Source organism: Clarias gariepinus, chromosome 13 (genome assembly GCF_024256425.1).
Source record: "Clarias gariepinus isolate MV-2021 ecotype Netherlands chromosome 13, CGAR_prim_01v2, whole genome shotgun sequence".
In the NCBI taxonomy this organism is placed as follows: domain Eukaryota; kingdom Metazoa; phylum Chordata; class Actinopteri; order Siluriformes; family Clariidae; genus Clarias; species Clarias gariepinus.
In genome coordinates this window covers 19,403,231-19,415,419 of record NC_071112.1, presented here as the reverse complement: position 1 = coordinate 19,415,419, position 12,189 = coordinate 19,403,231, and the positions used below count along the sequence as shown (strand labels likewise).

The window sequence follows — 12,189 nt, the reverse complement described above, 5'->3', positions numbered from 1 at the left end:
CAGGGAGAACATGCAAACTCCATGCACGCAGGAGCGGGAATCGAACCCAGGAGCTGAAGGTGCACGGCGGCAATCCTAACCACTAAGCCACCGTGCCGCCCTTTCTTTTCTTTGCTAGGGACAGAATTTTGTGAAGTTTATTGTGAATACTTCATTTGACAGTCTTTAGCTTTGATTACAGCATGCAATGTGGTGGCGAGTTTATGTGTGAAAACGATTCCTCATGCTCCCAGAGGCACTTTTTCACAATCTGAGTCTTGGAATATGTCTGTACCGACAAGGAAAGAAACAACTCATTGATGTCATAACATTTTAGCACATTTAAATGATATTTTCCGCTTTTCTGTTTCCATTATATAAAAAGAATTGGATTAAAATAGTAATTAAAAAAACAGTGCAATACTGTACCATCGTACAGTAAGACAGTGAACAGTGATATACTGTAGTACTGTTTTTTTCCCACGAGGGAGTAGATATATTGTAGTATGATCTAGTAATAGGGGGTGGGTTAGTCGTGTAATAATAAATCAATCGATTTCTTTTAGCGGTATCATACGAACACTTGTTAATAAGGAGACCAGCAAAACAGATAAGTACAGTATCATCAAGATAGTGATTGATTTCGGAAAAATTATTTCACATTCAGCAAACTTTTACTGTAAGCAATTACAGTCTGTGGGTGTTGAACTGACCAGCCATTTTTCATGAAGTGTATTGTTATTTATCAACGTACTGATATCACATCATCAATACAAACATAGGAATGCAGAATCTGACAGAGAGAGAGACAGAAAGAGGGAGAGAGAAAGAGAGAAAGAGGGAGTTTGTGGCTGTTGAGAAATATATCAGTGTGAAGATCAAGTTATGAATTATAAAAAGCTAGGTATAACCTTTAAGTTAGACTTTGTCATTGCTTATGTATATACTGATGCATTCATATTGTGTATGCGTAACACACCAGGTGCTGCAGATGAAGCCCAATGTCATCAGTTAACGCAGGACAGAGAGAGGTAGAATGAAAGAAAAGGAGAAGGGTTGGACCTTTCAGTGAGGCATGTCAGCAGATGGCACATTATAATTGACTAACCAAAGGGACATACACTTCACCTAGCCGTCTTTTTTTTTTTCAGCTGATACTCTCGGGTGTCAGTCTATTGGCTAGAAGCACAACAGCTCTTAGCGTGTACGTACTGTTCAGTTGTCCATCCTTCCTCTTATCTCAGAAATAATAGCCATGAAGACCAGCCATATGCAACGTGCATTTGGTTTGCTGATAAGGAGCTATCGGGTGTGATTTTCCTGCTGCGGAATAGCAATAGATTGTGAGAGAACAGGTAGATTGCACGTCTCTTCATGCATTATTCACACCTGGCGCTGTGCAGGCCTGAACAACCGCCATCGCTTTGAAGGAGCATAAATAGATATCTAAAATTAGAATCTTTGATGTGAGCACGCTGGCTCACGTGACCCTGTAGGGACGCTGAACCGAGTGCCGACGACGGTGCTCGGATAAACAGGGGAGGAGTGTTCTTTTTTTTTCTCATTCTGCGCGAGATTATAAAGGGTACCCGGCCTCCTTCGCAATCTCTGGCTTTTGGGTGGGTGCTTGCTAATACATCATTTAAAGAAACATGTCATGACATGAATCAATAAAACCGCTCGGTATTTGCCATCTAAGATTGCTGATGTGAGATCAGGAGTCTTTTCTCACTGTACGATAACTTTCATAAAGGATTCAAAATGAAATGGTGTGCACATCAGCTGTCGTGTTCTGAGGCGGATGATGGCTTCAAGAAAAAAGTATAATAGCAATGCAAGTTTACTTTTAAACATAAAACGTCAGGTTAATTTAACGCTACATTAAGGGTTGGAAACAAAAAGAAACGAAAACTTACTTCTGTTGATCAGTCATTCTTTGTGTTGCTTGTACAAATGGTACTGACAAATTCATCTTTAATCAGCTGTAGTTAAGTTACAAGAGGCAAAAGAATCATCAGTTATATAACCAATACAACGGTAGGACTGCTCCATACAGAAAAAAACCCCAGCTTTTCTAAAATGTCCTGCCACAGCTGATATGGGTGCGTGCCCTCACACAGTACCCACACTAGGTTTATTTGCAGTGGAGCATGAACTCGCTGTCATGGGGATTAGGGCTTCAGTTCCACTATTCCAGACTGTCCTTTAAGTGGACCAATTGCCTGCGCTGATCTCAACCGAGCCTAATGAGCTGTCAGTCGTGTACCTGCAGCTGCCTGGACCCAACAAGCTGCCCGAACACCCGAGCGAACATTTAGTCAGTCAAAATTCAAACTGAGCATCCGTGGGGGGGGGAATTATTATTTTTTTAAATCACATGGAGGCCTATTAGCTAGCGCTGGAAGCAGCTGTAAACGACACAGGGGCTCGAAACTGAAGCTGTGGCAATCGGAGGAAAGTAGGAGAACAGATTGGCTCCTAAATTAGAATATTAGAAATAAACTGACTGAGTTGATGACAAGACAGAAATGTGGAAAGCAAAGTTTGGGAAGCAAGAAGTAAGCACTATCTACACGGTCTTACACGAAGCCGAAGGGGCAGTCCTTGGCGCAGACCGCCGGTTTGCACTTCTTGTGGCGATGCCGGCACTGACACGTGGCGCAACCGTTGGCATCTATCTGGAAGCCGAGCGGGCACTTCAAGTTGCAGCCTGAGATCAGAGCACTGCACAGTTCCTCTCCTAGAGACAAGAACATCAGAGATGATATGATCATTTTTTCTCATTGGATGAATCACAGACACACAGATAGGCAGGTTTTTAGCTTTATGAAAATGAATCGCAGCAGCAAGACGGTGTAGTGAAAAAACTCCAGATCTCAATATTTCTACTTTTGTTGAAAACAAACGACTTTCTAAAACACTCTAGCATTTTGTCCATTGGCAAGACAACAAGTCTAATAGAGGTAATTGCATTTTGCCACTGACAGTCTCATTAGACCCACTTGTCACAGTCATCCTTCCTCTCTTAGCAGTGATCCTGGTTTAAATAAGTCTTAGAGTCCTAAAGAGAGACATTACATCAAGTCTCCTAAGTTTGCCTTTGTCATCCCTGTCCTAAAAAACAATGTCACAGCTGCAATAAGAATAGCCATCCCGCTAGCAGTTTCTTCTTAATATCTGCTCAGATAGCCCTCGACGTGGCTAAAGAACATCAAACATCAAACAAAGGCTTTTGCACTTCTCCTTCATCAGCTGAAAGAGCACTACCCTCCTTTTCCCTTTGATATGCCTCAGCCTCATATATCCACTCTCGCCCTTTTAGCATATTAAGCACAGCGCTGTTCCTGCAGCATGTACTGTGTTCTCCTCTAAACTGGTCTCTTGAATCCAATTTTGCCTGGAAAGCTTCCAGCTAAATGCTTGGTGACAGCTGGCTGTCCTGTTCTGGAAATGAGGATGAGGACCAGAGTGACAACGCTCTGTTTAATGCTCACTTGTTTTGCAGTTGCAGGTGCGGCATCCGTGCGAGTCGAGCCGGAAGCCGAACGCACAATCCTTTTCCGTCAGCGTGCAGTTCTCCAGCAAGGTGCAGCCAGGGGGCGCCATGGTGATATAGGTGGGCTCTGGGAGAAAAGAAAAAAAAAACAACAAAAAAACCCTCAGACACACACTGGCGTGATGGAGGTGAGTCAGGCTGAGTTACTCAGGGTGAGTTAGTGAGTAACTCCGTGTGTGTGTGTGTGTGTGTGTGTGTGCATTTGTTTTTGAGAGATGGTGAAAAAAAAAAAAAAGAAGGAGGATGTGAAAACTCATCCGGGACTGGGTTGGTGAGTCACAGGGGTTGAAAGCAATTTTAAACAAAACCCTACCTCCTTGCTTCCGTTAGTGGCTGACAGTAAGATAAAACAGAGCACGACAAAAGGCAAACGTAACGGAAAGAACAAGAAGTCAGTGAGAGGGAGACAGACATCGACTGACAAAACATAAATGGAAAGACCTCTTTAACAGAAATTCTTAGTGCTTATAATTTATTTGTTGGAGTCCATTAAAAGATTACAGGGCTTTTTAATATGGCACAGTCTGCTGTATATCAGCGGCGTGCACACCGCTGTGTGGTTTAGGGTATGACAGCTCTGACATGCTGCAGCGCCATCGCTGTCTTTCCTGCTTTAAATCACGTCATGCTCTGAACTCAAGAAACCGAGGATCGCCAGGAGTTGAGCTCAACATTCCTGAGATCATTTAGTGCACACGTACTTGCAACCGAAACAACCCTTCCTGCAAGAGAAAAGAAAAAAAAGCTTACAGGACAAAACTCCCATAAGCACACCTACTGTAAAATTTTAACCCGGACACTTTTAAGCAAAAATGTGGGGAAAAAAGGGGTGGCGGTTTGTAGTGGCATGTCACAGGATGACAAAAGGCTTATGTCATGCGTCCGCTGTGGCCGGGAAGCTGCTGAAGCATTGCAACTATTTCAGTTTTGGTCAGAGGTCGTTCTTTGTTGATAATTCCCACGGCTCACTCGCGCAGAATAAGAAGAAGAGGGCTGAAGGCAGATCAATGCCTATTATTTTTAGGGTGAGAAATTTAATTAAGCCAGATCAGATACAGGCTGAATGCGAGCCTTCTTTCATTCTTTCCATCTCACTTTTTCCTCCGTGTCTACCACCTTTTCTCATTTCATCTCCCTCTACCCAAGGTTATTTTGTCTGAATATATAGTTATTATGAATTAAAAATGAGCTCCCTTTGTAATGGACAATCCTAAGGCAAGTCCTCTTTTTTTAATTCATTAAGGAAGCTGCTTTTCATCAAGACCATGAGGATCACTGGAACACTAAATAGCTTTTTCATGCTGAAGTCTATCTATCTTTGTGTGAAAATAAAGAAGAATAAAAAAAATAAGATAATGAAAACTAAAGAAAAGAATCCATCCTAAAAAAAGCTCAAGTGAACCTGATCGAACAACAAACAGATATTTTTATAAATGAATTAATTAATGGATGGCGGCACGGTTCTGGAGTGGTTAGCACTGTGGCCTCGCACCTCCTGGATCCTGAGGGTTCGATTCCCGCCCGGGGCTGTGTTCGCGGAGTTTTCATGTTCTTCATGCATGTAATTTCACACGCCAAAGACATGCAGATGAGGCTAATTAGTGTTTCCAAATTGTCCATAGTGTGTAATTGTGTTTGTGCGTGTTTGTACCCTCTCTCTAGGTTGTACCCAGTCTAGTGCCCTAGGAGCGAATCCAGGCTTAGAAGAAAAATCCGGTATAGAAGAAGATAAATTAATGGATGAATGAACGAATGAATGTCAGGCATAAATATCAGAGGAATACTTGCTAAATTGTAATTCAGGAGTGGATCCCTCAGCAGATCTGGGCTGAGTGTCACTAAACGTGGTACGAGCTTACAGTGGCTCATCCCAGTCTGACAGACTTCATTTTGCGTAATTACACACTCTGCATCTGGCACAAGAACCTCCCCTGGCCTGGAAGAGTATGTCACCTTGAATACACACACTGATCAGGGAATAAAACTGCACTGACCACTGAGGAAAAGCTGTAGCTCTTGTTGTGGCTCTTAAATCAGAAAAAAATCCTTCATGAAGCATCAGAAACCAGATCAAACTCAATACTAAAATATTTGCGACCCAAATGATCAAATCAGTTGTATTTTAGGTGATTTAGGTTTTGCATATAGTCAGATTCCTGGTTCAATTCTCACTGTTATTACTGTATCATGCTGAGATATGGCCAGTGTGAGTTTGTTGATCTGAAAAAACAAAACATCGAAATAATTTGTTTAGAATATTTAAATTAGGATTCCATGATCCTATAAGAAAGAGGGAACCCTCAGCCTCATCTTGACACCGGGATTTTCCTGCTCCACCTAAAAATATCTTATTAATATCTTAACAGCGGGAAAATACATGCTCTTCTATCACAACTGGAGTAAGCAGCTTGGATAGTGTTCATTCAAGTGCTTTAAAACAATGTTTGGGTTTAAAACTTCAAATCTGCTGAATGATCAGGAAAATTTATGCAGAAAATATCAATTTCAAGTACATTCCACCTACTGCACTTTATTAGCCATAGCGTAAAACTAACCTTTTTGACTTAATAGCTAACTTATATAAATTTCATTAGCAGATTGTCTGTTATGATATAATGCACTACATCACTTCACTTCAAGTAGCAAAGCTATTTGAATCATTATAGGGAAACCTGTTTTTTCAACACTTGTCCAAACCCAACAGACATGAATTTTAATGTAACTCATATAGATAATGTATTCGCACTATATGCTGTATATCAAGTCACCGCCTGTCTTCAGGTTCACATACTTTAAGTTAATGCCAAAAAGAGTCTTAGGCATTAACCTACGACCCTCAGCCCTGAAGCATTGAAGTCAATTTCGCACACAGAAATTGATTCAATTTGCACAAATATGGCAAGTAAAAGGAATTTGAATCTTTCCGTTTGCAAGGAAGCCCTGTGGATATTGGCCTTTATTTTGAACTCGAATGGTCAGAATTTAACAAGTTGGGGCTTAAAATGCAGGCAAAACCTTTTTTTTAGTTATCAAGGCCTTTGGTTTATAGTATAAAAATGTACAGTACAAATGCTGCAACCTCATGTTAGTTCAGGTTCCACATATGATAAATGATCAACATTGATGATATACTTCTGAAATAATAATAGATTGCCTGGTAGCACGGTGGTGCCTTGAACCTCCAGGGTTCAGGTTCGATTCCCGCCTTGGGGTCTGTGTGGATGGAGTTTGCACGTTCTCCAAGTGCTGGGTGGGTTTCCTCTGGGTTCTCCAGTTTCCTCCAATAGTGCAAAGACATGCATATTAGTCTAAGCGCCATTCCCAAATTGCCATAGTAAAAAAATGGGAATAAATACAACGGTCACCAATGGTTTCCACAGTCCCTAGCTGGACTACAGAGGTTCCTAGATGGATAGATGGATAAAATAGATTGTCTCTTTTCAGAATGATAGTATCGCGGTTAATTAATTAAGCCTATTTAAGAGTTTCTTGTAATCTTTCATTACTAAACTGATTTCTTTTGGAATTTACAAAAATATTCTTTGTTGTTTAGCATTTTTTTTTTAATAATACAATTAATTTATTAATTGAGAAGAATAAGCAATAAATGGATTAATGGATTAATTTCTTAAAATAACTATTATACTCTAGCAAATAGCACATTGTGAACAGAACTATTTTCCTACTCATTGTTCCTTTTACTCCTACACAGTGTGAGCCTATAAAGTTTCTTCATACTCAAGTTAAAAGCCTGAGTTTGTGAGAGAAAACAGACCCACACACACCTTTATAGAAATTTTAAATGCCTTTGTGGATGACATTTGACCGGCCTATCATTTTCCTCATTGTCCTTTCTCACCAGCTAATGTACAGAGCTGCTAAAAGCCTGTGGCGACCTCACCACCTCCTCCCATGGCGGAGTCTCGCACAAATGCCTCATGGAAATGAGCAAACGGAATGGACAAAGAGTTCTCTAGTCCTTGCCAACAGGTACGGCTATTTTTAAAAGACATCTGCCTGGGTGGGAGAGGGGATATCGCTACACCATGGCTTTATTCCTTACTCGTGCTATAATAGGCTCACGAATGGAAGGCCGGCATGCACAGGGGCTTAGAGCAAAAACACAGCCTTCTTCTAACCTCCTCTCCTCACAATAAATGGCTCTCCCTCTATTGGTCTGCGTTACTATGAACAAAATAATTGAGTGGTAAGGTCAGAAGGGCACTGCGTAGCACGGCCCTGCACTTGATACACAGGTAATGTAAACGAACGGCCTGCGAAATCATTATAAGCCACCTTCTGAGAGAAAGACTTCCTTCGACATTTGAGTGCACAGACCTTTGCCTGGAGTGAAGAATACGGTCTTTAAATGCTGCGAGGGTTATCATTATATAAACAGGTGTCTTTAGCGGCGAGCCTCACACAAGATTTACCCAAATACACACTGTCTTGCGGCGAAATATAGGCTAGTGCGTTCACAATAAATTACTGAGTGGGGCAGGAACGACTGGAGTCGGAGGAGCCGTGTCGGGGCCCGCAAAGCGGGATGATCTAACTTTAACTGCAGAGCTAGCCTGACATTCTTTGATCCGAGCCAGACAGTAGTTTGGGGAAAGAGAGAGAGAGAGATAGAGAAAGGTGTTGGGATTATAATGCATTTCTAATAGTGTATTTTTGAGATGTTCCTCTGAGGTGCTCGCTCATATCGTGTATGTGAAGGTCCACCATACAGTCAGTAAGTCCCACATCTCTAATTGCTTCACGGATGGACAGCTGCATAAAAGATTAATTGAAAAGGGGTTTGAGAAAAAGTGCGCGAGGGCGCACGAGAGAGAGAGAGAGAGAGAGAGAGAGGGAGAGAGTCTGTGCTGCCCACGCACATAAAAAAGGATGCCTGTGGCCATGCTGCTGCCTCCTTTCATTCATCCTTCTTGTCTTCTCTCCCGTCCCTGCTACCAGCCCGAGTTCTTCTCAGAAGGCCGGTACATGTCTAATTGGGGCTTTTGCATCCTGATTACATGAGCAATGTGTAATATTCATTTTCAGGATTTTCTTTTCTTTCTTTTTTTTTTTTTTTTTTTAAATAATGTATTGATCCGCATGGTAGCCTACTGAATTTGTGCAGATCTGTAATTGGAAGGAGCAACCGGCAGAACAGACAGACGAGAACCCTATTACATATACCTGCCCGGAGACATTTAGGTAGCGGTCGGGGTTTCTAATGAGACAGACCCCAGAAGCTGTTGGAGGAGGGTGAAATATATACGCCACCAGACCCCTTATACATCCCAGCTTATATTCTCAGCTGAAATGTCTTATTTTTAAAACGATAATGGACGTAATTTTCCTTTCTTCGGAATCGATACGAGAAACCTCAGGCGCAGCACGTTTGCATTTTTATTTTAGACACTTTTCACAGGCTATGAAATAGCATAGTGTGTGTGTATATGTGTGTGTGTGTGTGTGTGTGTTTACCCTGTTGAAAGATTGAGGTGAGAAATCACTGTCCTCATATTCAGAACTGAGGGTGGCTGCATTAAGTAAAAACTGATTAGAGTTTTGGCACACTCTTAAATCATGGTGAGGAACCGTGATTGTGACCGTGCAGAGAATTAAGTGGAAACAAGCCACCGGAGCTTGAGGCTGTGCATCTCGTTTCGATGACTCCTCTATCCTCCAGCGTGACCTGAGAGAGACGGCACCCATCGGTGACCGTGGTCCAAACCGGGCCAGGGAGGTGATCTGACGGAGCCGGCGCTCATCCGTCAGTCTGTGGCGTCGGTGATCGAGTATACTGAGCCTGTCTGAAGCCTAGCCTTCAGCGCGAGCCGGAATATAAACCCTCGATTCAAACAGCAATCCCAAACGTCTGGGTGGAAATCTATACTGGAATCTGTTTGATCAAAGCTAACAATTTGCTTCGAAACAATGCAAAGCTCTTTCACTTAGCAGGGAGACAAGATCGGTGCGGTGTAAGCATGTGTACTGCTTCGGGCCTACAGTGCCGTAGCTAATACAGATCAGTAGCAATAAACACATGCTGTGGTGTGAGCACCGAATGGTGTTTAATCATTACAGAGATAAACAGAACTACAGAGAGGGAAACGAGCAAGGTGAAGATAATGTCTATGTTTTGTGTATTTTTTTTTTTATCTGATTCGATATTAGGTTGGGTCTTTTTCTGGCAGATGAATCACTTTACATTGAGAAACAGTGTTTGGTCAGGACTAGTTGCAAACACTCCACATATGGTATGTGAACATACACGGTGACCTACAAACATGTATATTAGGAACAATGAACAATGGAGAAGAGGGAGGGAGAGATGCACCAAGACACACACACACACACACACACACACACACACACACACAGCCTGTCCTTACCCTCGCACACAGGACAGCATTCTCCAGGCACCGTGACCGGGTGGAGGCAGTTATGGCCGCAGGCAGCGGCTACACAGCGAGCTTCGCCGCTCACACACTGACAGAACGTGCAGTCGTCCTCCCGCCAGTGATCCCCATGAGCCAAGATCTGGCCGTTCACGTAGCAGCCGGCGAAATTCAGAGCGGGGAAGATTGGACCTGCAGGAAAACAGATAGAGAGATAAAGCAAGAGGACTTTACCCTTTAAAATCGGCAGGATCCCATTCGCGCATCTCCATTTAAGCGCCAATGAAATCATAACCAGATAACGCAGCATAAACATTCTTTTTAGGATGGAAAAGTAGACACTTTCCACGTTGATTTCAAGCCTCCAACGTGCTCCTTTGATGCCGTCTCCCTCCAACACGTGTGTGTAAATACAGTATGCGTTTCCAGTGGAAAAAAAAAAAAAACAAGCAAAAAAAATAATAATAATAATTGTGCGTTCTGTATTAAGTTGCATGTTCTATAGATTCAAGGTCATCACGGTGCATGCCATAGACAACTATATGGTGTCTCCGTGCTTCTACTGGGACTGAGCCATTTGATTTCGAGTGCTTCATTTGATTTCTAGTGCTTCATTGTGTTTTAATCTTTGCTCCTTGTAATCACTGCAGTCTTGCTCAATCTGACATTGTAAAACATTTACAATGTAATATAAAGTACCAAGCAACTCAGTACGACCGAAAAAGCAGGTATCATATTTGCAGGAGTCTGCTATTGATGTAAAAAGATCTAACATTAATAACATTTACAGTATTACAACTATGCCTCAGGATCAAAAAATGATCAGAAAGTTTTTTAAGACACATGATAAAGATCTTTTTTGGAAAAAAATGATTTAAGATTAGACATTTAGTGCAGATTCACACACAGTTTTTAAACACAGACTAAAACTTTTCATGCATGCCTAATCTTAGAAACTAATCATACACTCTTATTTTGCATCCGTACCATATTTTAAACAGTTCTTGATTAAAGTCACTGCCCTTAATCAGTATTATACTGAACATGCGAGATGTGCGTGCATCGAGTTTTACTGTCAGTGCATCGAGAACAAATAGATGTTTTTCCTGCTACTATGCATATGAGGTAATTTGCGTTGTTTGTGAATCACCCACAACTTATTTATCACATTGAACCCACTAATTACCATGCATTTATCAAAATGTTAGGGACTGCGGGGGGAGGGGCGAAGCCGACACAATATAGATGTATTGAAATGACACCACTAATTTGAATAAATTAACAAAGGTGGCAACTAAGTGATAGAAGATAGTTTGGTTTATTTAAAACAATTGTCGAACCACATGCCTTATAAAGTATAAGCGCTCCATACATGTTCACAGAATTTACTTTCCACATGCATCATGTTGCTCACCTCTAAAACATGCAAGCTATGAAATTACCTTGACTAATATCGTAGAACGTAATGAGGACTTCATCTTAATTAACCACAGCGCTGAAAAAAACACCACAAAACTGATCTGCACATAAAAATAATCGGATCATTCTAATAGCAGCAGCCGAAGGTAGGGAGCTAATATGAGGCAGTCGTATGACGGGATGAAGGTCTACCCAAGAGACACACAAAAACAATCCAAATTACACGCTTCCAGGCATGCTATGTTGGGTTGGTCTATAAAGTCCAACAACAAGCAGTTCCCTGAATTAATAACCTAGGATGCTTGTTTAATTGGGAGGATAAAAAATGATGCAAAGAACTCATTGTCATGTCCCTGTGCCAAGTTCACATGACAGGGTCTTCCCTCGTGATCCGGTTTTTAATATATTTCAATTTAGAAAAATTCCTGCTGCCATTTAAACGCCCTACCAGCTTGTTTCAGGGGTGCAGGCTTTTATTAGCGTTCTTGCTCGAATAATCATCATCAATTGAATCAATTTCAAGCCGAGATTAAATAGAAGATGCAAAAAAAAAAGCCCTTTGGCTAAAATGGTTTATTACAATTTTATGAGTGTAGATTGATAAGTGAAGCCCAATCATGCTAATTTTTTAAATAAAAACGTCAGGATTAATTTTCTCATTTTTGCTTCAAAGTAAGGAAGCGGGCTTTTAGTCTGAAACTGCATGCGGATCCATTGAAACCGTCTTTTACGCAGAAGCAACCCTTCATTTAAGGAGTTACTGGTTCAAGAGCTGTTAAATGGCTGTTGTGTTGCTGCTAATAACATGTAGTTACAGGTAGGGCTGGGCCACTTTGATCACAG

General features: G+C 41.5%; 1 protein-coding gene across 2 annotated transcripts in view; it reads right to left on the bottom strand.

Moving 5' to 3' along the window:
• crim1 (cysteine rich transmembrane BMP regulator 1 (chordin-like)) overlaps positions 1–12,189 on the bottom strand; it is an 88,045-nt gene that overhangs the window by 16,547 nt on the left and 59,309 nt on the right. For both annotated transcript variants that reach the window (XM_053509600.1, XM_053509599.1), the window contains exons 7-9: positions 9,922–10,119; positions 3,474–3,602; positions 2,563–2,719 (exon numbers count right to left, since the gene is read on the bottom strand). In XM_053509600.1, coding sequence (XP_053365575.1) covers positions 2,563–2,719; positions 3,474–3,602; positions 9,922–10,119 — 484 coding nt within the window. The remainder of the gene's footprint in view (positions 1–2,562; positions 2,720–3,473; positions 3,603–9,921; positions 10,120–12,189) is intronic.